Here is a 27,682-nt window from a genome sequence, read left to right on the forward strand (position 1 = left end):
CTCAAACTGCTGTAGCTGAGACCAGAACATAGCCCAATAACTCAAAGTTTTCTAATGTTTGCATTAACAATGTACTATTACAGGGATTCTCAAACGATGGTCAACAAAGCATTTCCTGGTGGCCCACACAGGAGAACGGAGTATAGGGTAGTTGTGAGTGTGGGAGAGGAGAGGATCCATGAGAGGATCTTTTATAAACTGGACTGTAGAAATGAAGAGTTGGAGACAGCACCAGAACAAATTCTGAAAAGGGGATTTGTCTACTACTGCCGACACCAGATTGCAATGGTGAGGCTTCAGGACTGGCCTCCCCCGATGGCATAACAGCACCCAGTGACAAAAGGCCAACCCTGCCCCCATTAGGTCAGTTACTCTTGATGTCTATATTGGCTAGTAATCAGTGGGGTATTACCCATCAGGAGGCACTTCCTATAAAAGACAGCAGAGGAAAGTAGCCCTGTTCCTGCAGCAACTGCCATGTACCCTCCCTCCTATGCTGGCTTTGTTACCGTGGTAGAGTAAACTAGTGGGCCTACTGTATTTAAAGTTTTCTCTCCACTATAGGCGTGTATGGAATTTTGCATCTGAGTTGCATTTCAGCTAATTGCAGACTTCTACTTGGTTTTGGGGGTCTCGGTGCTTTCAAGAAATGGTGCAGGCTCCATTTCTTATCTATTGCCTCTACAAACACAGCCCAGTACTCATTTCTTGTTTTACAAGATGGCATCTTTTGGCAATGTGTCCTGGCAGCAGGGCCGGCTCTAGACCCCAGCGCGCCAAGCGCGTGCTTGGGGCGGCATGCTGCCGGGAGGGCGGCAGGCGGCTCTGGTGGACCTCCCACAGGCGTGCCTGCGGAGGGTCTGGTCATCCGGCGGCTCGGGTGGACCTCCCGCAGGCACGTCTGCAGGAGGTCCACCGGAGCCGCGGGACCAGCGGACCCTCTGCAGGCACGTCTGCAGGAGGTCCACCGGAGCCGCGGGACTGGCGACCGCCAGAGCGCCCCCCCCGTGGCGTGCTGCCCTGCTTGGGGTGGCGCAATTGCTAGAGCCGCCCCTGCTGGCAGTAAGGATTACATGAACCTCCAAGATGGACTTCAAGTCAGTGAGGTGATGGGTAGGGAGATTACTTAGCATAAGCAATAAAACTGATAATATTTGACATCCAATATACAAACCAGCAATCTCTAATACATCTTACCTTGTTGCTAATGTTACAAGTCTCAAAGGCCAGAGTGGAGTTTTCCACAGTAATGCATCTAGCCATGGCTATGTTAACAATCTGGGAGCAAAATTAAAAATGGAAATTCAGAAAAGGCAATAACATCAAAATGAGGCACAAAAACGCAAGAGACAGAACACTGCAAATAGAACAATTATAATAATACCTAGTTCTTATATAGTGCTTTTAATTAGCAGATCTCAAAGTGCTTTGCAAAAGAGGTCAGTATCATTCTTCCCCTTTTACAGTTGGGGTAACTGAGGCACAGAGCGGGGAAGTGACTTGCCCAAGGTCACCCAATATATTAATATTTAAGAGTATTACATTCTAATCAGCATAAAAACAACGAGGCGTTCTGGTTAGCATAAGAGTTTGTCTCTACATGAAAGTTAATCTGGAATAAGATGGGGGATGAATTGAAATCAGATTAACTATTACTGATTAACTCCATGGGTGGACAGGAGAATAAGAGCATCCACACATGGATTTAGCCAGGAATAGCTATTCAGGAATCTTTTAGGGCTTGTCTATGCAGGGAGTTATTCCAAAAGTAATTGGTTAGCATTATCTCTTTTACTGGATGCTCTCCATAAGACAAACATAGTGTAATCTAGGCAAACTAAAGATAACGGACCATATTCTCTGCTGGTGTCAGCGGTGCCCGTAATATCTGCTTGAACTCTTTTGTCTGCCAAGAGATGCTTTCCATTAGCCTTTTTCTGGAACACAGGAGGCAGCAAGAGTAAGTTTTTTCGTTAGGCACAGCTAGCTTTCCTATTGCTGCTGCTTATGCTGTAACTGTTATTGAAAAGCCATTTATAAATCCCCTCACATTCCTGCATCACAGTCTAACTAACCCAAATGAGCAGCAGGTTAGGAGAAAAATCCTCTTAAATTGACCTTATGCAGACAATTTGATTGCCTGGCCAATCAAATCAGAGATCAGATATTTCCAGTTATCTTGGCCACCCAAAGCTAATTCAGAGTTAAAAGCTGCTCGCAGCTAGTCATGCAGCTACACTTTGTTAGCTAGAAGGTCAAAAAAACAAAACCGAAAACCATAATAGCTGGCAAAGGCTACCTGCTGTCATCAGACCTCTGACTGGTGATGGATTTAGGACACAAGTGGTGGGATACATTTCTATTCTATTCAGGCTATTATACTGCACCCTTCACTGCTGCATTTAAGCATCTCCCCACAGGGGATTAAATTACATGACTAGTATCTGTCATGTATCCTTTTCTTTCCTTCTCCTTCCCCAAGGGGAAAACTGTTTGTGGATTTTTATATCTATTTAATTTTATTATATATAATGTGATCTGTATCATGTCGCTAAGATAACTCTTCAGCCCTCACAGATAGGGTTTGCTGCCCTTGATCCAATCAGTGAAAGGGTAGTATTGGTAGTTATGGTAATACAAGAGTCAGCAGCAGTTGTGTACATACCGACACTTTGGAAAGAAGGAATTTCAATTCTAACTTAGCCAAAAGGTTTATGATTATCTTTTAAAACTTTTGCATCATATTGGAGGGGAAAAAAAGAATGAGTGACCGAACATTGTCTGTCAGGAAATGCTAGTTAGAGCAGATGCGAATGAGAATTTTTTTTCTTTAAAAAGTGTCTAAATATTTTCTCTCTTTCCAGATGTTCCTTTGTTTTTGTTGCAGTACAGGTGGCCTCAGGTCTCTCAGGTGTCTTGTATCTCTTCATTCTGCCTCTTTTGCTCTATATTCCCTACAATTGTCGTTACATCAGGGAGTCATCATCATGATACCTTGTTAGCATGACCATCTGAAGAAATTATGGCTTGCACTAAGCTTTCTTGTACTGCTGTTTGAATGACCAGACAAATGCATTCTAAGGGCATTTATGCATTCTGAAGTTTATATCAGAATGCTGCTTATTTTGGGCTGAATTCTGCCAGGTACCAAATGCCTTCAGTTTACACGCAAGGAAGTCAATGGAACAATATTGATTTATAACAGATGAGGAGTTGGCTAGATCATCAGGCTCAATGGGTGGTGATCAATTGGTCCATGTCTAGTTGGCAGCTGGTATCAATCAGAGTGCCCCAAGGGTCAGTCCTGGGGCTGGTTTTGTTTAGTATCTTGATTAATGATCTGGAAGATGGCGTGGATTGCACCCTCAGCAAGTTTGCAGATGACACTAAACTGGAAGGAGTGGTAGATATGCTGGAAGGTAGGGATAGGATACAGAGGGACCTAGACAAATTAGAGGATTGGACCAAAAGAAGTCTGATGAGGTTCAACAAGGGGAAGTGCAGAGTCCTGCACTTAGGAAGGAAGAATCCCAAGCACTGCTACAGACTAGGGACCAAGTGGCTAGGCAGCAGTTCTGCAGAAAAGGACCCAGGGGCTAGAGTGGACAAAATGTTCTGGATATGAGTCAGCAGTGTGCCCTTGTTGCCAAGAAGGCTAACAGCATTTTGGGCTCTATAAGTAAGACCACTGTCAGCAGATCGAGGGGCATGATCATTCCCCTCTGTTCAGCATTGGTGAGGCCTCATCTGGAGTACTGTGTCCAGTTTTGGACCCCACACTACAAAAAGCATGTGGAATAATTAGAAAGAATCCAGTGGAGGGCAACAAAAATGATTAAACTTGTTCACCTTAGCCTCTAATGATAGAACAAGAAGCAATGGGCTTAAACTGCAGCAAGGGAGATTTAGGTTGGACATTAGGAAAAAGTTCCTAACTGTCAGGATGGTTAAACACTGGAATAAATTGCCTAGGGAGGTTGTGGAATCTCCATCTCTAGAGATATTTAAGAGTAGGTTAGATAAATGTCTATAAGGGATGGTCTAGACAGTATTTGGTCCTGCCATGAGGGCAGGGGACTGGACTCGATGACCTCTCGAGGTCCCTTCCAGTCCTAGAGTCTATGAATTTATGAGGAGATGCTGAGGGAACTGGAATTATTTAGTCTGCGGAAGAGAAGAATGAGGGGGGATTTGATAGCTGCTTTCAACTACCTGAAAGAATGTTCCAAAGAGGATGGATCTAGACTGTTCTCAGTGGTACCAGATGACAGAACAAAGAGTAATGGTCTCAAGTTGCAGTGGGGGAGGTTTAGGTTGGATATTAGGAAAAACTTTTTCACTAGGAGGGTGGTGAAGCACTGGAATGGGTTACCTAGGGAGGTGGTGGAATCTTCTTCCTCAGAGGTTTTTAAGGTCAGGCTTGACAGAGCCGTGGCTGAGAAGATTTAGTTGGGGATTGGGTCCTGCTTTGAGCAGGGGATTGGACTAGATCAATGCTTCTCGAAGCCGGTCCGCCGCTTGTTCAGGGAAAGCCCCTGGCGGTCCAGGCCAGTTTGTTTATCTGCAGGTTCGGCTGATCGTGGCTCCCACGTGGGAAGCGGCACAGGCCAAGGGATGTGCTGGCCACCCTGCCTGCAGCCCCATTGGCCTGGAGCAGCAGACCACAGTCAGTGGGAGCCAAACCTGCGGACACAGCAGGTAAACAAACCGGCCCGGAATGCCAGGGGCTTTCCCTGAACAAGCGGCAGACCGGCTTCGAGAAGCACTGGACTAGATGACCTCCTGAGGTCTCTTCCAACCCTGATATTCTATGATTCTAATTGAGGAATATTTATTGCATTTTAAGATAATCATGGCAATATTTGAAAATTATAGCTGATTGAGGTATTATTAAAAAATGTAGCCGCTTTCCTCCCTTTTTAAATTACTGAACCTTTTATGAACTAATCCTGATTTCTGTGAGTAAATCTGCTGTTAATAAAATATTTTCCAAGTAGCTTTGATGAATATTATTCATCCTACTGGTAGCTTCTGAATGATTATTTCAGTAATCAGTATTTATTTGTATTGTGCTATTTGATCAGCTCTACTGGAAAATATGGTCCACATCACAGCTAAAGTAAAGCAACCTTAACCCAGCTTCACTGACTCCTCGGCGATTCCCTGGGGTAGAGAAATATCTGGGAGTTTATAGCCAGCAGAGCAGCTCTTTACCACCCCTGGCACTGCCCTTGGCCTGGGAGGCATGTCTGAGGTGTGGCAGAGTATGGCCATGTCTGCTCCCGGCTGCTGGAATAACCTAAGAGGTAAATCGAAGCTGTACTGGGGGGCTGAACTGCCCCACAGCCAGCATCCATGCCAATGGGTGTAACACTACTTATGTTCCTGCCCTCAGCAGGACAGCACAAGCACAGCTGAGGATCTGACCGATTACTTTCAGGAGTGCGACTCTTGCTAAACTAGAACTCTAAAACTAGAAAGACTTTCAGAAGCTGACTGAACTACATATGGTAACAAAGTGTCTTATTTTTGTGACCTGGGATCACTGTCACTTGTTCTTAACATTCAGATTTTTTAATTTAAATTTATGCTGAAATTATAAATGAAGTAGCATGTCCATGATGCCTCAGGAGGGACTATTTTATGCTCTTGTATTTTTAGAAATGTTTCCAACTGCCCTGAACTTTGGTGAAGAAATATGGACCAAGATCAGAATCTACATTTTCTTCACACACACACACACACATGTAAAGAGATGCTGAATATGTGAATAATTAGCTCATTGTGAAAATGAGACTCACCTGACATTGAAGTTCACAGAATGGTATGAATATAATACCAGAGGAAGTTAAAGGGAAGTAAATTCAGAGAATACACACAACCTGATCCCGCTACATTCTTTACACAACCACAACTTCCATTAAAATCAATGGGAATTTGGGGTGGGTAGAGAAAGCAGGACTGAACTCAAAATATTTCTGAAAAAGTATTCTGTCCACTATACCTTTGTTGCATTTGTATAAGTACTGGAGACTGGGTTTTAGCTGCACTTTGGTATGGATATGATTAGGGTGACCAGACAACAAATGTGAAAAATCGGGACGGGAGTGGTGGGTAATAGGAACCTATATAAGAAAAAGACCCCAAAATTGGGACTGTCCCTATAAAATTGGGACATCTGGTCACCCTAGAGATGACTATGTTTGGGAGGATATGTCTATTTTTTTGTTTGAAAACAGAAATGAGGCTGTTTTTATTGTAGAAGAGAAAAATAGATTTCTAGTGCACTCTAGTGGTGTCAGGCTCTCAGTACAAACCAATAATTATTGTTCATGTACTATATCGATTTCATGAATAAATTATTGAAGCCCTAAAAATCCTGGAGATTATGGATAATATATTTCTGCATCTACCATATCTCTGTCTGTAGCCACAAGATTTCTGAAATATAAACTCTGGAAATTAGGTAAATTGCTCAGATGTTTCACTATTATCTTGACTACTATGGGGTAATGTATCATGTCAGTTATCACTGAAGAGGCTTGTTAATGTAAAATTTTGTCTTTGGGGGGGGGAGAGGGAAGTGCAAAAAAGATGGAATCTTCATTATCAGAAATATCACCCAATAGAAAATGCGAAGAGAAGCACAGAAATACCAATCAATGGGCCATATATCTTCAGATTTGTCAGTTGTCATAGAGCAATCAAAATTACTACAAAATGAAACCATTTTGTCCTAAACCATGATCTGCAGTAAAGGTGAAATTCACCATGGCTGAGGGAGACAGTATGAGGCTCTCTGCACCTCTAGGAGTCATTGAGCTTGTGTGTCACAGCCCGACCATAGAAAGTAAGTTTAAAAAGAGTGGCTGTTAACAGAGAAATGTAAACATGCATTTGTAGTGTAATTTTCCCTTGTAAAGTTCACATACCAGCCCACTGGCTTTAACAAGAGGAGCTTCCAGGTCTGGGTAGATGTTCTCCAGATACCACTTGAAGTTTTTGCACTTAAGCTTCTTCCGCAGTTCTATTTGTTGAGTCAAGTCTCCAACATCCAGGTTTTTCTGGATTAAGTGGTAACCATGTCCATAGAACAATTCTTTGTACTCATCTAACCAGACCTCGGCAACACGTGCCAAATTCCGCTCCACTGTTTTTATCCGGTCTTTAGGGAAGGAGTACGGGTTGTCATTCCTGAAAATATGTCCAACTCTGGAGCATGGGATGATCTCAATTTCTCCTCCGCACATCCAGACCTGGCAAACAGAGTTTGATTTGATAAAAATGTTGGTAAATGGTATACAATAGATCTGATTTTGAAAAGCGGCCTCAATTTTTGTAGGCACAACACAATTTTGTGGGTGTAACTTGCACTTATGTGTAGGCTCAAATGAAGAGAGCCGAATGGGAAATGGTCTGTGGAGCAGTATTACCCTAGGGGGAACCCTCTCAATCAGGTACAATCCCCTCAGAGCTCCCCAGGAAACAGGGGGCCACACCCACTCCTCCATCCATTAGGGAAGAGCAGCATATGCCTATCTCACCAACTTCTAGACTGGTGTAGAGGAGGCACACAGCCAAAGCCCTTCCTCTTCCTGACCCATTTAGAGAGGTTTGCCTAGCAGAGACTGTAGTTGGTGTATCTGGTCCCTGTTTTGGGATGAAAATGAAGGTTTCTTGGGTCTTTGTCTATGTATAATACTTAGGTATCTCTGCAATTCAAATACTTAGATGCCTTAATGACAGTGTTTGCATGAGGAATTAATTGGCGGTATATGATAAATGCCTCTTGGGCTGATAGACCAGGAATTGAACCAGAGACCTCCTGAGATAAAATTGTGAACTGCTACAGCTTGAGCTGAAGAGCCAAGCCTTTATAATGACTGGCACTAAAAACTCCTTTCCTTTGGGGGTCAGTACACAGCGGGATCTGTAATACACTCACCCATGAGTTATAGATGGAATTATTTTCAGGGAAAAAACCGTGGCTACAAAAATGGAAGTCAGGGAGAGGTCTTGTTAAAAAGCAAGTCAAATGTGTTATTCACGCAGACTAACTTGAAAATACTGATAAACAATCCTCTGAGCATTGCTGAGTTGAACAATAATTCTGCACCTGGCTTGTATTAGCAAAAAATCATAAATAAATGACGAGCATAGCTTGTGGCCCATGTTCCAGGCCAAAAAGGAAGTAATTTCCACAACAATCTTTGGAAAGAGGAGGAGAGCCTCGGGTTTCAAAGCCATTCCTTTTTGCAACAACGTGAATGCAAGAGTTACTGTTTAAATCAGGAGGATTCGAAGTTCATCTTTAACTGCTAGTAGAGGCCCTGATTCAGCAAAGCACTGAAGAATTTGAATTGGGGCCTCCATGAGATTCAGAGATAATAACATTTAAAGGCTACGAGAATTCAAATTGACTAAAAGAAGCATTCAGTAACATTATTATTACTTAGGAAAGCAGCATACCTTGAATGAAAGCTCCATATTTTCACCTCCCCAAACATCCAGGCCAGGATCATACGTTCCAAGTTCAAAAAAATACTTCTTCTCAATAGAAAATAATCCACCTGCCATTACGGGACACCTAGGAATGAACCACAGACCTTACATTGGTATTCTGTGGGACAACGAAAATGCACCTGCCACAGAACCCCTACACAGGAATAGCCTGGAAATCATGGACTCCCAGCTGTCCTGTGACAGGTGCTAAGTGTAACACCCTATGTTAATTTGCACTTATAGAAATGGAAACTAAACAGACACTAGATAGTTAATGAACAGAGAGAGCAAACAGATCAGTTTGAAGAAATGAAGAGACCCACTGGATATGAAAATAAGCAAAACCACACTGTTTAAAATCTGAAGTTAACCAAGTGGCACGGAGAGCACCATGTGTGTTACCTCGCTGTAGACAGGCAAGCACACTAACAAAATGGCTACTAATGTTTAAAAAAAGCATGTGATGGAAAGTAAACATGAGGCAAAGCCTTGGTTAGAAGAAAGTACCGTACGCTTTGGCAAAGTGGCTGAACAGAAGCTGAAAATTTCAATGAACCACTAAGGTAATTTTCTGATATCAGTTTTGTATGTCTGTCTGTCTGTCTATCCAGGTTGGTGCCAGAGGAACTGAAATATCATCTTGGGCTCAAATTTTAGATTTAATTTCTAGAGGTTTTTTTTTCCTGTTAGAGACTAGAGGCCAAATGCTTTAATCAGTGGTGCAAAGTAGAGTCGTGAGATAAGTAGCAAGGTAATACAAAAAGAATGGATATAAACCAGAAAGGCCACCATATAGATGATTCTCATCCTATGCAAACAACGGTGTGTAGGAGAGACGGTCACTAGGAAAATGGAAGGAATCAGAGACAAAGACCACTTTGCTGGCTGAGGAATCCCACCCCCTAAATTCAAGTACTGACAACAAACCCAACATGATTTATGGCTGGTAGGTGCAAAGTCAGCCCAGTTCTTTTGATCTTAAGTGCACCTATTTGCAAAAGCTCGTGTGGCTTCTGACATAAAGGGACCATTTGCTACTGCAGTGTGATTGTTCTAGTACATGACCTTTATCTCTGGCTATGCCAGGACTGGCATCCCTTACCTGTTATGCTGAAGCCCTGCAGCGTCCAGCAGAATATTTACAGTTCATGGGATTTTGAGCAATGCCTGCTGTGCTCTCTGACTCAGGTTGGCACACATCAGATGGTGCAACTTCCTACACAACTTAATTTCACAGATTTTTCTGGATGTTGGCCTTTCTGTGCCCATTTATGTAAAAGGGGAACTTTTGGCCCCCAAAAGACTAGCTGTTTGAAGCTCTGATGAAGGAGCATTTCTGCTCACAAAGTGCTTAATTTTATATACTTACCTTATGATATCGGTTTCCTTGATTTTATCTTTCTCAATGACCTCTGGAGGAATCTGCCTCCATCCAAAATTCATTGGCCAGGTAAAAATCCCACGCTGAAAGTTATCCACTGTCATGTAACTAAACACAGAAACAGAAAGCTATAATATCAAATTTTTAAGCAGACTCATAATCAAAAGGAATAAGTGAAAATGAACTTGTCTATATAATTAAAGCAAAAATCTCAACAATTTCTTCATGTATTTGTAGTGAACAAATCTTCTCTGAGCACTAAACATTCATGATCTACCAAACAGTAAATGAAAATTGTGGTAACTGAGGTAACTGTATGTATTATAATATTTGTTCATGTAAATTTTTTCCTTATTCCTTGAGTGAAATAATTTGTGAAAAGTAATTAGCAGGTTAAGTAGCTGGCCTTCCCATAATTAATATTTTTGATACTTGTAATTTGTAAGTGTTTTTTTGTGAAAGTTGCTTGTATTATGATCTGGAAGTACAATATGGCATAGAATGAAATTACCTCATGTCCTTGTCACTGATTACTTCAATAACTGGGCACGCTACTTTCTTTCTGTTTAAACGGACTCTTTCCAGAAGTGGTTCCAACCATCCTACATTACATTCCACATGAGAATCTAAGAATGTCAATACATCACCTAGAGGGCAGAACCAAGAGGGGATTATTTCATTTCTGAGAATGAAATATGTTCAGTAAAGTCCATGTCCAGCAACTACTGCCCCTAACAAAAATACTCTACCCCCAGGAACCCACCTATGAAGAGCCCAAGTATAGCTCTCATTCTGAACACATTTTGGGCTCAGTTATGATTTCCAGACAACTGCTTTGCAAAAAAAGTGTTTGCCTGCTCACCAAATGCCACATTCTGGCCAGCCTTGGCACATGTGCATAGACAGGAGGGGAATGTGTGCCAGGGAGGTAGCCAGAATCCCAGGAAATGACTCTCCCTACTCTCTCCTAAAACCCTTGTAGATGCTAATAATCTGAGATGAGTGGTAAGGGACAGAGAGGTGGGTGGCGCATGCTCCATATCTGAACTGGCAGACAGAGCTGGTCAGATGCAGAATGTGGAGCAAACTCCCCCTGCTGCTTTAGTGAGTGCTTTCCAGAAGCATCTAGGAAGAATTCTTGCTAAGTGAGGTATAATTTCTCCTGTGGGTTCCAACTGCAACATGTCCCCGCCATGCTTCCTCCAGAGTAGGTATGAGCACTGGGACGGAATCTTCAACTCAAAAGTGCACCTCCTAGTAGAGAAGGCAAAACTAGAATGTAAGTCTGAAAAGGAGCACTCTTCCTTAACTGAATGCACAATATAAGGGGGAAAATGCTTCCTGGGCAAAGTGGAAGAAAAGGTAGGACCTATGACCCCAAACACACATTCCAACAGCCTCAGAAAAACATACACCCCTTTCTGCTTACCACCCAAACAAGTTCCCAGCCAACAAAACAATGGACAAAACAAGCTTAAGACACACCAGACAAAACTGGTTTGTTAGTAGATGTAAGCAGAGTCAGGATGAGCTCTACCCTGACATCTGGTGGTGAATTATGGGGAGTGTGGAAAGGAATTTCACGTGTTTGCATTGGCACACCCACCCTCAGTATATGACATCATTGGTGCAGACAATACAGACATTTTAATGACAAAATGATATGGGTCTGTGAGCATCAAGAAGTGAGGTGAGGGAAAGACAGAGGATGTTAGCATTTCTAAAATACAGAGCCTCACGGTAACTCACTATAGCTCAAAGGGGCCAGCTTTTCGGCTGCTCAGTAAAATTGTTGTGTTTTACTTCACAAATCCTACTCAAATCCTTTATCTTGTTACTGCCTAATTTCAAATCATCCGGTTACTTAGAGCTGGTAGAAAAAGAGTCAAATAAATGTATCCTGCAAATTTTGCCTTTATTTTCCAAATATGTGATGGGCTGAGTAGTACAACATAGCAAGCTGGTCAAATACTTGCAAAATTCTTTGCCAAACAATGACAAAACTTGCCAAATAATATTCAGCTCTCTCTAATATTAGTTCAAGATGCTATGATATACAGCACAGTAATAAATGGTTACAGTAGTATAAATCTCCTATTCAGACAAGCCCAAAATGGCAAATAAGAATAACTTTCCTCTTACCTTTAGCAATCTCTGCCCCTGCTAGTCTGGCTCGTATTAAACCATGTCTTTCTTTGAGGTGAAGGAGCCGAACCTTTGGAAACTGTGACATATATTTGTCCAAGCTATCCTTGAGGTATTCTAAACCGGAGAGAAATTAGCAAATTCTTACAGATGATTGGCTTGTCTTTTTAAAGCCATAACAAAGCAGTGAAAAAAGTTCCTTCTCACTAAATTTTAAACCAACTATGAAATGCACTAGTTTTTTTTCACTTGGAGACATTCCCAAGCATTGGCTTAGGCCCTTTAGCAGCACTGTTTCCTCCCTCCCCAAACTATTTGGAAGCCTCTTTGGATGAATCATGTGTTTCAGCTCTATGGAAGTTTGGAACACAGCCAATCAGAAGGGACAGGGCAAAAATATGTATGCTATGGATGGGATTTTCGAAAGCACTCAGCATTAGCCAAACTCTACTCCTATGCAGGTAAATGGTAAAACTCTCATTAATATCAATGACAGCAGAATTAGGTTATTGCTGCTCAGTTTGAAAATCCCAGCCTGTGTGACATTGGTTCCCTGCCAACCTCTGGCATTCCCCATTGAAGCTTATACTTAACATTTCCTTTAGAACTTATAAAAATCAGAATTTTCTCCTTTAAAACACCATAATTCCCATTAAAAAACTGGCTCTCAAGTTGGTTTTCGTAGGGTGACTGTTTTGCTATTCTTTGCAAATTTTCTGTTGAATTCCAACAGCTAATATTAACGGCTACAGTTAAACAATCCATCTGGTCTTAAATTGAGTGATTAAATGCAGCATTGCATGTCATTATTTCTCACGTGGCACTTTATATTTGTTTGACTTTGTTGTAGGAGTGGGTTTTATTGTACAAAATTCTCAGAAAGAATAAAATGTGAGAAAGAAAGCTGTATGACAGGGGTCAGTAGCCTCTGGCATGTGGCTCGCCAAGGTAAGCACCCTGGCGGGTCGGGCCAGTTTGTTTACCTGCCGCATTGGCAGGTTCAGCCGATCACAGCTCCCACTGGCCACAGTTCGTCATCCCAGGCCAATGGGAGTGGCGGGAAACAGTGTGGGTGAGGGATGTGCTGTCCGCGGCTTCCCGCCACCCTCATTGGCCTGGGACGGTGAACCGCGGCCAATGGGAGCTGTGGTCCGCCGAACCTGTCGATGCAGCAGGTAAACAAACTGGCTCAACTCACCAGAGTGCTTACCCTGGTGAGTCACGTGCCAGAGGTTGCCAATCCCTGCTGTATGAGTTAGTAGCAATCTGAAACGTGTGTGGGTTAAATATATTGAGACAGATCTTTGCCTCAGTAAAGACAAAGTGAAATCTGAGAGAGAGCTTCAGTGAGAGTTTCTACAGTGGAGTTTGACACCTTCCTCTGAAGCATCTAGAGCTGGCCACTGTTACAGACTAGGTATTGCACTGACCACTGAACTAATTCACTGTGGCAATTCCTGTTTATATAAGTTTGCCTGAGAAGGAGCCTTAGGATTTGGCTCCTGAATTTTACATGTCCTTTTTTACTTTTCCAAAGGAAACAATTGTTTACATTTCAAAAGCCAACTGAAAATCTTGGCCTGAGTTTTTTAAACTTTGTGGACACACTAGAAGTTCTGCTTTTTCTGCCACTCCTAGAAATACAATACCACATAAAACACAGTTCTCTCATTATTTACCACCACCTGTGACATTTCTATTGCAAAATGCCCAGTATTTTCATTATGCCACCGGCTGGTTAGTCCATACAAAGGAAAGTGCAAAAGTGTAGGAAAGTTTGCTAGAAAATAGTGTAGAAATCTATTTATTTGCCTAAAAAATTGCAAATGTCTATAACATTTATATACTGAATTAATTCATTTTCCTCTCATCCTCCTTATGTCAGTTCTCTTTAGATTGTAAACTCTTTGGGATAGGGATCCTGTCTTCGTATGTGTTTGTACAGCACCTAGCATGATTGGGCCCTGATCTTGATTTGGTACAGGGCTTGCCATGAGGAGCTAACAATCTAAGAATTATCCCAATTATTCAAGGCTGAACTTTGTTGTGGAGCACTGAGAACCAAAGTATTAAAAATAGGATGACCAGACAGCAAGTGTGAAAAATTGGGATGGGGGTGGGAGGTAATAGGAACCTATATAAGAAAAAGATCCAAAAATCGGGCTGTCCCTATAAAATCGGGACATCTGGTCACCCTAATTAAAAAACAGAGACTCAGTGGCATTGCAATTACTATGATTGTGCATGTAACTTGACTGTACATAATAGTCACCATTTAGATGCTTTCATACTACACAATAGCTTAAGAGATGAAGAACAGTACTGTATCTAGCTGAGATTCCAGGGCCACTGAAGTAGGCCAAATGTAATTGAATTTGGCCAGGACTCTGTGATTATCACTCCAACTGTCATGCAAGTGTTTTAGTATCTTGGGTCGGGGCACCTATTTTACATCTCATGTGAAAGATGGAGCCTCAAGCATCACAGAATTCACAACACAATGGGGCATTGGCTTCATATTGATTCAGAAGTAAGCATGCCATCTCCTGATTCATCATATAATCCATGCTACTTCCTTTGACGTGTTTTTGGAAGTCTCCTATCCAAGCACTACATTGGCCACATCCTGGCTGGGGGAATCAATTCAAACTGGCATAACTTCGTGATTAAAACATGGGGTCAAACTGAAATTAATGAAGAAAATTATTTCTTCTCCTATACCTAATTTAATTACAGAGAAGCAAATTGTTGTTTAGCCCTGGGACACATTCATTTCCTGAATTTAAAGGAAGCTTCACCTACCTTTTGTGCTGAAGTCATCCACCAGAATAACCTCTTTAATCAGGTGAGGAGGAGATCGATTGAGGACACTGTGAACGGAGCGTAGAAGAGTGGACCACACTTCATCCACAAAACACATGATAATTGTGGTAGTTGGAAGGTCATTGTGAACCAGTTGTTCTGAACACCTAAGAGGTCAACAATACAAATGAACAGCATCCAGCAGGTGATGTTTTCAATGTACACGAGGCCAGAGAATTTAAATTTCTGCAAGTTTCAGTAAAACTTTGAAAGGCTGCTTGTTTTGTATTTAGCTTGGAGATTTATAAGCTGGTGGTTGGGGTGGGGGTGGGGGAGAAGTATTCTGAATAATAAAGATATAACACCAATAAGGAAATTCCAGTGATACAAAGATGAGCGTTCAGGTGCATTAGATGATGATTTTTATAATGTATATATTGCTACTTGTAGTGGGGGCAGTCTCAGCAGAGATGCCAAGGATGTCCTCTCTCTCACTCACACGTGTGCACACACATACTCACAGCCCTACTTCTTACCCACCTACAGAGTGCTACACCTGTATTAACACCTCACAGAGGCTGCATCTACTGCAAACTAGCCACTGTTCAATTATCTCATTTTCACGAACAAACATCCTCTAAGGCCTGGTCCACACTAAAAAGGGGGTTCAAATTAGGGTACGCAAATTCAGCTACGGGAATAGCGTAGCTGAATTCGAAGTACCCTAATTCTAACTACTCACCCGTCCAGAGGCGGCGGGGTCGAACTCCGCGGCTCCCCCGTCGACTCCACCACCGCTGTTTGTAGTGGTGGAGTACCGGAGTCGACCGCGGCGCTTCCGGAATTCGAACTATCTAGATCAGACGCGATAGTTTGAACTCCGTGAAGTCGAACTCACCGCGTCGACCCGTGCGGTGAGTATGGACCTGCCCTAAGGCCCTGATCCCCCAAATAAGCAGATACATAGTTGTTCACGGGAGTGTTCCTATTGATTGCAATTGACTTCATGTGTAAGCAAAGTTTCTTATGGGTTTTGCAGGATCAGGGTCTAAGAACAAGAATAATGTACTCATTATTACACTGTTTGTTCCTAATGTTTCCTCTGTTGCTCATGGTATTGTATAGCTCATGCTGCCCTGTTTCTGGCATGTCTTTGTCTTATAGCTCAAATTGCCTTGTTGCTGGCATGCCTTCATTTCTCTCTTGCTGTGGCTCTCCCCCAAGCACAGTCCCCAGTTGCTCATAAAGAAATGCATTCTACAGCCTGAACCGGCATCACCACTTTTCTGTTTAAGAAAGTGCTGCCTGGTCAGAACAAGCAGGGTGGGCACAGTGGCCTTGCTGTTTCTCCAGGGCATCAGTTTCTTGGCACTTGCACAATGCTGTACTGAACTGGAAGCAGAGAAAGACTGAGAGAAATGCTGAGGATTTACAGAGTGTCTGAATTCCTTGACGTTCCAAACTGCATGTAAATCAGCTGTATAGGAAAAAAAATCTAATGGTACATATAATGGTACAGGGAAATAATTACTTCCAAAAAGGACTATTCATAGTACAGTAACAATACACAAAACATGCAGATGCAGAAGAAAACTTACCCAATGGATTAATCTTGAGGGGGTGGGATGACATTGCATTGACGTGAGGTATACTGTAATTAAATCTGTACACACATAACACGCACAAAACTATCTTTGAGGTTCCAGTTCTCAAACAATCTCAGAATCTAAAACCATCAAGCATTTGCTGTCTTTTGTCAAAATATGTAGGCCTTTCCTTTTCACATGAGCTTCATTCCCCCTCCCTCTGCACCCCCCGTCCGGCTCAGCCTGTGAATGCTGAATGCTCATCAACAGACTCCATCCAGAGGGTCTGAATGTAGCCTACTCGCCTAGCAAACAGGGAAAGATGAAAATCAGCAGATTTGAGGGAGTGATAAAATTTCTCCAATTTCTATGAATTTGTCATCTTATTCCATGACAGTCAAAATGTGATGGCTGGGTCAAGTCTGGGTCTACAATGCTTGAACAAAAGGTCGATGAGCAGCTTTTCTCATCTTCTATTTGAAATTCAACTACTGCTTTGATATGTGCCTTAAGGGGACATTCACTCCCTAAGCGCTGGTATCTTCAAGTGGATCTTGAGGAGTACAGAGCATCTTACTGACAAACTCCTCTTCCTAGAATTATATTATTTTTTTACCTAGAATACCTTAGCATTATTGGGGCTTGCTTGCTCTCTATTACTGATAAAGTATAGCCTGGCAAAGGTTTGATCTGTTTTCTTCCAGGATAGGCCTCTTACATGTAGGAAGAGCAACCAACCCACCTGCTAATTGAGAATACTACAGGAATAATGCTCTTCTTGGTGAACATAAAACAGATAGCACCATTTGTTTTTATACTTTCCCTTTAAAAACAAGCTGGCACCAGAGCACTACATGCCAGAATAATTTTGAAAAGTCATATTTTTTCTTATATTTGGAAATATAAGCCATCAAATTATACTTTTATTGGCTCAGATGCAGCTCTCATATCTGCATATCTCAGAAAGAAAGTGAAGTGTGGACCATAAAAAAGAAGTATTGGCAGAGCCTATCTGTATCTTGCTAATTGCAAGTGCAGTTTTGATTTCTTTTCTAGCACTGGCTATACAAAAAATCCAGATCAGCCTCTCTAGCATTCCTTTAAGTACATCTTTCCTCCCCATTTTGTAGCATGAGAATGATTTTGTATTCGACTTACAAGGGGTTCATCTTAGGACACCAGTCATAACTGGATCAGCCAGAAGGGAATATTGATATTTGATATGTTTTAGTTGGAAACCATCAACACATTGGCCCATAGCAATGACACAGCTTGCTTCAGCGCAGGAGATTTTGGATTGAAAGTGAGTTCAGGACTCTCAAAGTCACTAGAAAACACTTACTGAATGTACCACAGGAGAGGCATTTATCATGGGGGGGAGGGAGGGGGAGAAGAGAGAAGTTGCAATCCTTCCCTGCTCTTAAAAAACTTTGTGATATGGATGATTTTGTTGGTGACCTCAGCAGAGGCAGAAGGTAGATGCTGAGAGTGACAGCTTTCACTGTAAAGAGGGATTTAAGGGGCGAAAAAGTAGCCCTACAATGAAGACACAAGCAAGACTCAATGGACTGCAAGTGGTGGTAATAGGCGAGTAAAATATAAAAAAGAATATTAAATCCATGTTTAACTACTTAATTTTATTATCACTAGTCCAGATCACTGGGCCTTCTTCTAGCTTTTTAGGGAGCACAAAGCATCTAGAAAGTAGTGGGGAATTCCTCTAACAAAGGCAAATCTGTGGATGATGCAACAGCCCCTAAGGACTTAAAGCAACCCTTAGGAGCAACCTTAAATTAAGGAATGGCATCAGTGTCTCTTTTCTTGCCTGAAGGAAAAGGGATAAGTTCCCTGGGTCCATTCTTCCTTTTACTGATACACTAGCTGAGGGAAATTTTGAAATTAATATGTATGTATACACGACAACTAAATGAAAGGAGCCAAATGATGTGGCTTAAAGGTGGGACTTTCAAAAGTGCTCAGCGTTGGCCTGACTCTGCTTTCCTTGAAGTCAGTTCACCATTGACTTAGAGAGCAACGGAGAGAAGCCAACTGTGAACGCTTTTGAACAACCCACCTTAAATGAATTTTTAATCAACATGGCTCCAAGGTCTGACACCCTAGTGATAAGTCTCTGCATTTCCATGAGGGTGACCTGCGTCTGCTTCCTAGTTCAGGGTAACATTTTCTAAAGTGTCTAAGTGAGTTAGAAGCCTAAGACACATTGAAAGTCAGTAGGTTCTAGCAGCCTAAGTCACTTGGGCACTTCTGAAAATGTTACCTCAGTTCTCTTGATTCATGAGTTTGAGAGTATAATGGAGTCAGAGCACGCAATCTGCATTAATCATCTGGAGGTGTCACTAGACACTTGTTTGTCAAAGACTGTTGGTGCCCTAAAATATCTTCTTTTGCTGCTAGAATGGCGGCTAAATTGCATGACTTTGCTAGCATAGATACCTGGTTGTCACGATGCAGTGTAGTATGTAGGAAATGATGCTCTTCTACCAAGTGAGGTTGTTATGGGTTGGGCATGCTCAGGAACAAATCCAGGTTAATGAGCAAAGCCCAGGTAAATAGCTGTGCACCAGAGGAACTACAATGGTAGTTAGGGGAAGGGGATTGGAATCATACCCACCAAGTTCAGAGAAGATGGAGACCAGTTATGCAGTCCTTCCATGACCCTTGTGTGCAGTAGCATCCATTGTCTGCTAGCCAAATCCCACAAATGGGTTTTGTCCAGTACTTCATTTGCAAATCCACTGGCCATCCCACTGTGTGTATTCTAGATCTCTCTTTGCATGGATTCTTGGGATCTTTCCCATTCCTGTGCTGGTCCCACTATTCATGGGGCCTCCAGTGTACTTCTGCACCTGGGTGGATTTGGTCCTCATCGAGTTTTTATTTTTATTGTGTTATGGGCTAGAAAGGCATAAGACACTGATGGAACAAGTTCCTAAGGCCTGCCGGGTTACTGGGGTTCAGTTCACTAGCTTACTACTGAGGCATGGTTTAAAAGGGGAGCTGAGGTGTAAATGGGAAAGATTAGGAGATCTCAGAGAAAAAATGGCAATTTTATCAAACAGATTCTCTCATACATTCATTGCACTGCGAGCTGTTTGAAAACTGGACATGCAGTATTGCTTCCTTGCCAATGGACAGTGAGCAAAGAATTTGGATTGGCTCTGGCTGATATGGGTCAAAAAAAAGGCATCCACTTAAGTGGTTATGGATTTTTAATTAGCAACTGGCCTATCCCAGTTGGTACATACTTTTGCGCTTGGTTGCATCTTCTTTTTCTACCCAAATTATTATCCCAACATCAGACACCACTAGTTAGAGAGCTTTGCAGAATACAGGGTCTGTTGATGGGAAATTTTAACTTGGGAACTGCATACTCTGAGTTAAACAAAGAAGAAATCTTTGCCCTCTAGAAATGGAAAAAGCTACCAGCACAGTGAAAATATTCCAGCCAACTTTCCATGTAGCCAAGTATGGTTTTTGTCTCTTTTCAGACACCTGTAATACTAAGCTGTAATATCAGCTGGGCAGTTTGCCTAGGTGCTATGTTGCCTACAACACTCCCATGTTTGGCTATGGTGTTTTCTGTGATAACAAGGTAGATGCCCATTTTCTAGCCTTCCTGGGAGCTCTGACTCATTACCTAAGTATCTTACAGTTCTATAATATACCTGTTACATGCACTGATAATACTGGAAGGAGAATATCCTGATTCTGGTCTCTGTGGGTCTTTTGTTTTCTTCAGGTGACACTTTACTATTTCAAGACAAAACTTTGTTCTATGAAACATGAGTGTTGCCTCATATCACTTGTAGTTTCTCTGCCTTGCTGTGCTTCATAGAATACATAGTGGAAAACTATCATAGTTTTTTCCTATGTCTCATCACTTCAAAGGTAGGTTACATATTGTAGCAATTCAGCTTTGATCATGGAGCCAACTTCAGAAGTGATGTATAAAATGTTGTAAGTAACACTCAGGAGGGGTAGTGAATCCTGCTATAAATGCATGCAACTGCCACTGAAATCAGTGAGCGCATGAAGTTGCAGCAGGCTAGAGCTCAGGGAGTCTAAATGTAATGCCGTTTTACTTCAGGGGGAATTCTGTGCCTAAAATTTTACACCAAAAAGTTAAAAATTCTGTGCACAATATTTTAAAATTCTGCATATTTTATTTGTCAAAATAACACAATATAATCATGCCAGTTTCAATTATTTTGGTAATTTGTTTCAGAATACCTTTCAGCAAATGTATCTGTAACAATACAGACAACAAAAAAGATTCAGGAAATGTTTTTTGACAAATAGATTCCTTACTAGGCATATTCATATGGAACTTTGAGTAATAATTCTTGTAAAACTACAATACAGAAATGTATTTCCTGCACCCCTAAGAAGCAGTGCAAAGGCTTGGGGGAATCAGGGGTAATAGAGGAGCTGAGGGAGAGGGAAGGAGCCTGGGAATGAACCTGGAGGGTTCTTGGGAGGGGGACAGAGAAGTATAGAACAGTTTTTTTGGGGGGAGGGATTGTCAGGGAGTTGGGGAGCCTCCCCTATGTAGACCCTGGCTGACCACTAGCCTCTCCCAATCAGTCAGACACATCTGCCCTGTCCCTGAGTATCCCTGCCCCCCCATTCAGCCATGCATATAAGCACATGTCCCCACGTGGCCCTGTACTCAACTTCCATCTGCCCCTATGTGTCCCTGCACCCTCACTCAGCCAAGCATAGCTGCCCCTGTCCCCATGTAGCCCTGTATCCCCACACCCATTCATCCCCAGGCTCAGAGTTGTTACCCCACTAGCTCCTGTGCCCCTGCCCCAGTCTGTCCCGCTGCTAGTCCTTCTGCACCCCAGTATATGTGACCCCTCCAGCAGCCCTGTGGGCAGGGAATTGTGAGGGAAGCAGCCTTTGCCCCCTCCCTCTCCACAGCTGGCTGCTCCAGCCTATGAGCCAGCCGCCCTCTCTTCTGGTGCCACATCAGCCCCTGGTGGGCAAAAGGTATAATTGCACCTTCCCTTCACCTCACCCTCAGAATCAATTATTCCTCAGGTGGAAAAAAGGTGCAAAGGAAATTAATTCTCCACTTGTGCAGTGGCACAGAATTGCCCCAGGAGTATGAAATGTAATGTACAATAACCAAGAGACTAGGCGAGAAGGTTGCAGTGAGAAAAGCAGCTAATAGGGAGATGTACAAAAGTAGACAGCAGATTAAATTAAGTCCCCAACTTTAACTTGAACCTTCTTCCAGGTCCTCTATGTGTATATTATAGTTCACTAAGTCAGGCTCCCTTAGACTCAATTAGATGCCGTCACACCTACGGACCAGCATATGAGTATCTTACACATCACTTCTGTATTTGTACCATGGACTTTTGCATCTGGAGCAGAAATATGAAATTTCCAGGAACATCTGCAAATTTCAAGGAAATGTTTGGTTTCGCCACCAACAATTTTAAAAACAAAAATTTACATTTTCACACTGTGCAGGCATTTAAACTGGAAATGCACAAACATCTGTCTTTCAGAACTGCCCCGGGCTATAACCAGGAAAGTGAGCTCCAATGGGTCCCTCACTAAACTAAGAGTGCCACTCAGTGGTCATTTAGATTAATCTTAGGCAAGGGTGCATTACTTAGCAGATATCTCAAACAATATGTCAAGTACAGTATGCACAATGCTATTTAACAATACTACTAGTTAGCACTTACATATTAGTTTTCATCTTCAAAGCATGGTAGAAATATCAGCTAACTAATCCTTACAAGGCGCTTGTAATAGCTGAGTATAAAATATTACCTCCACCATATATGTTGGGAAACTGAGGAAAATAAAAAGCTCAGCCAGGGAGGCAATATCAGAGCAAGGATGAGCCCTCATGAGCTACCAGTTACCAGCCCTGTGCTTAGACCAATTATGTGACAGAATTCACTTGGGAACCAAACATCCATATGCCCAAAGTATTTGATTTTGCTTATGGTGCCCTTAAATGCTGGCTATTACACCAGATAAACTGGGTAACATTTTCCAATGTGCTCAAGTGACTTAGGAGCCTAAGTCCTATTTTTAAAAGTGACTTAAGCACACTGAAAGTCAATAGGATGCATGTTTCTATGTGTCTAAGTCTCTTTAAAATAGGATAGGGGCTCCTAACTCCCTTAGGTGCCTCTGAAAATTTTATCTACACTGTGATTAGTCCATTAGTTGAAAATATAGAGATATTTCATTGATACTTTTCATGGGGCTAATAACAGTGCACTGCAGTTTTGAAAGATCACTTGACTATTTGAAGTTATGGGCCATTTATATACAGGTTAAAAGCATTCCAGAACACATATCATGATCAAATCCTTTTGATCAATACATAATTCAAACTTTTCTGAGAGAATTTATGCAGGGGGAAACAGATCTTACCTGGCAGGCCTTGTGTCATCAATGGCTCGGTCTACAGGGATCAAATCACTCAGATAGACATTGAAGTTTCCTTCCTTCCATCTACTTTTCGCCTCTTCTTGCTTATCGTCAGGGACTGCAGCGGGATGCCCAAACTGACCGGGAGCTTTGGGATCTCTTGGGGAAAGTGTTACATCAATCGTTAAGACTTTGTGCATCCCAGTGTCCCTTGTAAAGTGGACCGTATAGCTGCTTCGATTTCTTTTCCTTAATTGCTCCTGATCATCTAACCTGACACTGTGAACTTTTGTTAGCTCCGGACCTTCAGTCAAAATTGCTTTCTTAGTTAGACCATTAAACTCAGCAGTCTTGGTTACAGAGTTCATGTTAGGGGCATCCTCACTTTTGTTGCTAATAAATTGCTGTTCTTGTCTCATTTTCAATCTCATTGTAAAATTTCCTTTAGAATCAGCTACAAGATTCTGGGTTGCTGGGATGTTGATTTTTATCCCTTCTTTACTAATAATGACAAACTGATTTTCAGAGAAAGTTAGTTTCTTTTCATGAGCAGCTTTTGTTTCATCTTCCTTCGGCAGCTTTCCCGGTCCTGTTGTCTTTGTGGACAATCCCTTTTTCTCGGCACTGTTTGCAGCAGCCAGCTTGCTGACAGGTACATCCAAACTGCTGTTTGCTTTGTGTTCGGTGCCATTTATTGCTTTCACCCCAATCCTGTTTTGCTTTACAAGGATGATTTGCCCAGGAATTGGCAAATCTGGTACTGGGGGTTTGTTCTGAGGTTCCTTGGGGTTTGCCTCTATTTGCAATTCCTGTTTTAATCCAGCCAAAGGGATTTTCTCTGTAATCTCAATTTTTAAATTTCCTTCAATGCCCTTTGATGCCTTAGTTACAGGTTGGTTCTCTTTCTGTGCAACTTTGTTTCTTACAGTAGCTGTGTTGTGTGTTAATTTGACAACTGATCTCCCCGTTGCTGCAGCTAATGGGGTCTGCTGAAGCCTTTTAGGAACAGTTTGCTTTGTTCCCAGCAGGTCTATGGAGTTTACAGCCTTTACAGGCTTTTTAATCTCTTTCTTTTCCATGGGAACAGAGGGATAGGGGCTCAGCAGTTTCACTGAGAATGTCCCAAGTGGAACAATCATTTTCTTATAGGCCATGCTTCTCTTTTCTGTTGGTTTTGGTGTTCTCTTTTCATTCTGTTTGTCTATTTCATTTTCAGCCTCTACCACTTTCTCTTCTATATTTCTGTATTTCTCTTTACTAAATCTCCCCCTTTCAAAGCCTTTCGGGGGAAGTTTTGGTTCCCTTCTGGAGCTTTCAGGGGTCTTCTCTAGGTTTCGCCAAACTTTGAATCTTTCCCTTTCCCTCCTGATCATCTCATCTTTCAGAACCTTGGTGTTGATCTCACTGAATGAAAGCTTGAGAGCTGCCATGTCAAAGATCAACCAAATGACAGAGGCAACAAATATAAACGCGAGAGCTCTCCCACTACCTCGGAAAAGCTTCCGGATCTTGTTCATCTTGAAAAGTTTGTTTGTCTTCTTTATTGTGCTTGCCCCCCTGGGCCTCTTACCTTAGTGAGCCAGCAGTCCCCGCTCCCTGGAACACGTCTGACTAGTGATCCAGGGGAAACCTCAGATCCTGGTGCCTGTCAGTCTTTGCCTGCGTGGCATTTTACAGCGGGGCATCTGCGTCTCCTCAGCTTTTCATGATTAATCCAGCAGCATTTCATTTCATCTACAGTAAACACAGGCGTTAGGTCACTGAAGAAACAACAAGTACAAGTTCCACGTTATATTCCCATTGCTTTTCTTGTTTAACTATTATACACGTTGCCCTACGAGAAGGGAAAAGTTGCAGATCAGATGTTTTTTCTCTCCACCCAGCTCTCATTCCTCCTGCTGTAACTCAACACCTCCTCGCATAAGGAAACTACTTCAGTCCATTACCCAGAAAACTTTCTGTGCAGCTCTTACCTTCCAAGTTCTTCTGTTTATTAACCATTTATACAGCAATCTCTCCAGAGGCAATACTTTAGTTCCTGTTTCGTAATACTTTCTTAGAGTATTGAAAGTTAACCCTTCATTAACTCTTCTTGTCTAAGGTACTGTTACCACTGCACTGGCTCACCTTAAGTAAATAATAAATTAAAAGGACAAAATCTATCTCCAGTGTAACTCTAAATCAATGGATAAATATAGCTCAGTGTCTCATTTAGATAAGGTAGCAAAAATTCAACATCTGACCACAGTCTATCTTGATTAGCAATAGATAACAAAAGGATAATAATTAGAAGTATAACTGCAGTGTTTTGGTGAGTATTTGTATTTCTCCTGCTACACTGAAGATGGCAGATATACTTGGAGTAAATGGATTAACTTAAAACTTGTAAACTTCTTGTTCATATACTTGAATTGTGGGGTGTAGCTAGCTGCAGGGTGAACAGAGCTGTTCTATATAGGGTCCAAGGAAGTGAAGGACAAAAAAATGGACATGCTCTTTAAGCAGAATGGGCCAAATTTTCCTTGTCCCTGCACAAAGATGCATCCAGGGGAAAACAAAGACAAAAGCTCCACAGCTTTCATACCACTGAAAATCCATCACATTCTTTTCTTGGGGGTCAGTGTGGGGGAAAAGCTAGTGGTCGTCTGGGGGGACTGGGCGTGTGTCCCAGTAACTTCAGACTGGTCAAGGATCCATAGATCTCAGGACATCCATGCACTGTGCTTTCCTCTCCATGCTGCGTCCAATGCTGTCACTGTACAGCAGCACAGCTCACACCACAGCCAGGCTGCCAATAGCTTCCACCCTAGGACTGTACTCTCCCAGGCCCTTTAGCCAGACTAGGGGTGAGGGTGAAGTAGGAGGTGCAGTGCTGTGGTTTACACCAGCATTAACTTCCTGTTCTGAACAGCATCAAATTGGTGAATTCACTGCCAGTTTCCCAAGGAAGCAAGTCATGCAAAGAAGCTGCTCTGTAGGTCTGCTCACCCTGGAGACTATCCCATAATACTCCAGGAACACCCCACTCCACAGCGCTGTCCATTAATACCTGTAGAGCACCATAAATGTACATTACACTTTACGGTGCAGAAGTTGGATTCACTGCCCCAAAAAGCCTATGATCAAAGGCTCAATTCAGGAAAGCATCCCTGTAGATGAGGAAGAACACTGCTGCACATGCTGAATCAGGATCTAAATTAAAAAGAGAACAAAGGAGGAGATGACAACACCGGGAGGGGCAACTGTTCACCTTTTGTTGCTATATTTGGCTAGATTTCACATATTTAGCACACATTTGCTCTTCTTTGCAGTATATGTTAGAGGAGCGCATTTGGCTGTTTGTTCCTATTTTACAATACCAACATCAGTTACAGGGAGGCAACCTCACTGAAATCAATAGGGCTTAATGAGGTGGACTGAGAGCAGAATTTGTCCCTTGGAGTTCCGTGCCATGACAGTATACAGGGTCTTGATTTGGTATGGTATAGTTCTATAAGGAAAAGCCGAAGGGAGCAGAGGAGCATTTAAAGTTCTCTAATTGTAGACATGGGAACATATGGTTTAAAAATGGCTTCTTTTTTTTTTTTTTTACTTTTCCATAAACAAGGAATCTTAAATAACTAGGGCCCTACCAAATTCACGGTCCATTTTGGTCTATTTCACAGTCATAGTATTTAAAAAATTCTATATTTCAGGATTTCAGTTATTTAAATCTGAAATTTCACCATGTTGTAATTGTAGGGATCCTGACCCAAAAAGGAGCTGTGAGGGGTGGGTGGATCACAAGGTTATTGGAAGAGGTGGGGATTGCACTACTCTTACCCTTACTTCTGCCCTGCTGCTGGCGGTGGTGCTGCCTTCAGAGTTGGGCAGCTGAAAAGTGGCGGCTGCTGGCTGGGAGCCCAGCTCTGAAGATAGAGCCGCCACCAGCAGCAACGCAGAAGGAAGGATGGCAGGGTATGGTATTGCCACCCTTCCTTGTGCGCTCCTGCCTGCAGAGCTGGGCCCTCAGTCAGCGGCCACCGCTCTGCAGCCGTCCAGCTCTGAAGGCAGCAGTGCAGAAGTAAGGGTGGCATGGTATGGTATTGCTGGCCACCCTTACTTCCGCTGCTGGTGGGCGCTGCCTTCAGAGCTGGGTGCCGGGGCAACAGCCGTCGCTCTCTGGCCACCCAGCTCTGAAGGCAACGCAGAAATAAGGGTGGCAATACTGTGAACCCCCCGCCCTAAAATAACCTTGTGACCCCCCTGCAACTCCCTTTTGGGTTAGGACCCCCAGTTTGAGAAACACTGGTATCCAAGGGGAAATCTGTATTGTATAGGGTAAAAGCACACAAAAGACCAGATTTCACAGTCCGCGACGCGTTTTTCGTAGCCATGAATTTGGTAGGGCCCTATAAATAACACAGCAAGAGAAGAAAAAAGATGAGCAAAAGCACCTGAACACGAACATATCCACATACTAGAACGCAGATCCACTGGTGCAACTGCAAAAAAAAGGTAGGTGGGACCTATGGATCCAAAAGTTGGGGGAGGGGAGGGAGCTGGCTTCACAGTTGCACTCACTTCCCCTACTTCCAAATTCTCACATCCTCCACTGATACCATAAACTATGTGTGTGAGCAGGACTGGGCCTGTGTGTATGTATGTGCCTGGCATTCTGTCCCCCCTGAGCTCTGTGTCGCTCTCCATGTGCTGTGTCCCTCTAGTGCTCTATGACCTATCCCCCCACATGCTGTGTCACCCCCCACTCACATGGTCTGGAACCCCTGGTCTCCTCCACAGCATTCTGTATCCTCTATCTGTGTGTCACCACCATGCTATGTCTTCCCTACTCCACTTCACA

General features: G+C 42.6%; 1 protein-coding gene across 2 annotated transcripts in view; it reads right to left on the reverse strand.

Annotated features, from left to right (window-relative positions):
- Positions 1-24,920, reverse strand: part of GALNT5 (polypeptide N-acetylgalactosaminyltransferase 5) — a 37,926-nt gene extending 13,006 nt beyond the window's left edge. The window contains exons 1-9 of one of the 2 annotated variants that reach the window (XM_039495949.1): positions 24,813-24,920; positions 22,843-24,573; positions 14,831-14,997; positions 12,026-12,145; positions 10,395-10,530; positions 9,872-9,991; positions 8,470-8,587; positions 6,933-7,256; positions 1,198-1,278 (exon numbers count right to left, since the gene is read on the reverse strand). In XM_039495949.1, the coding sequence (XP_039351883.1) occupies positions 1,198-1,278; positions 6,933-7,256; positions 8,470-8,587; positions 9,872-9,991; positions 10,395-10,530; positions 12,026-12,145; positions 14,831-14,997; positions 22,843-24,356 (2,580 nt within the window). In that variant the 5' untranslated portion in view covers positions 24,357-24,573; positions 24,813-24,920. Of the gene's footprint in view, positions 1-1,197; positions 1,279-6,932; positions 7,257-8,469; positions 8,588-9,871; positions 9,992-10,394; positions 10,531-12,025; positions 12,146-14,830; positions 14,998-22,842; positions 24,689-24,812 lie in introns of those variants that run through there. The other variant, XR_005586496.1, reaches the window with a different exon arrangement.
- Between the last annotated feature and the right edge of the window lie 2,762 nt (positions 24,921-27,682).

This window comes from Mauremys reevesii, linkage group 11 (genome assembly GCF_016161935.1).
Source record: "Mauremys reevesii isolate NIE-2019 linkage group 11, ASM1616193v1, whole genome shotgun sequence".
In the NCBI taxonomy this organism is placed as follows: domain Eukaryota; kingdom Metazoa; phylum Chordata; order Testudines; family Geoemydidae; genus Mauremys; species Mauremys reevesii.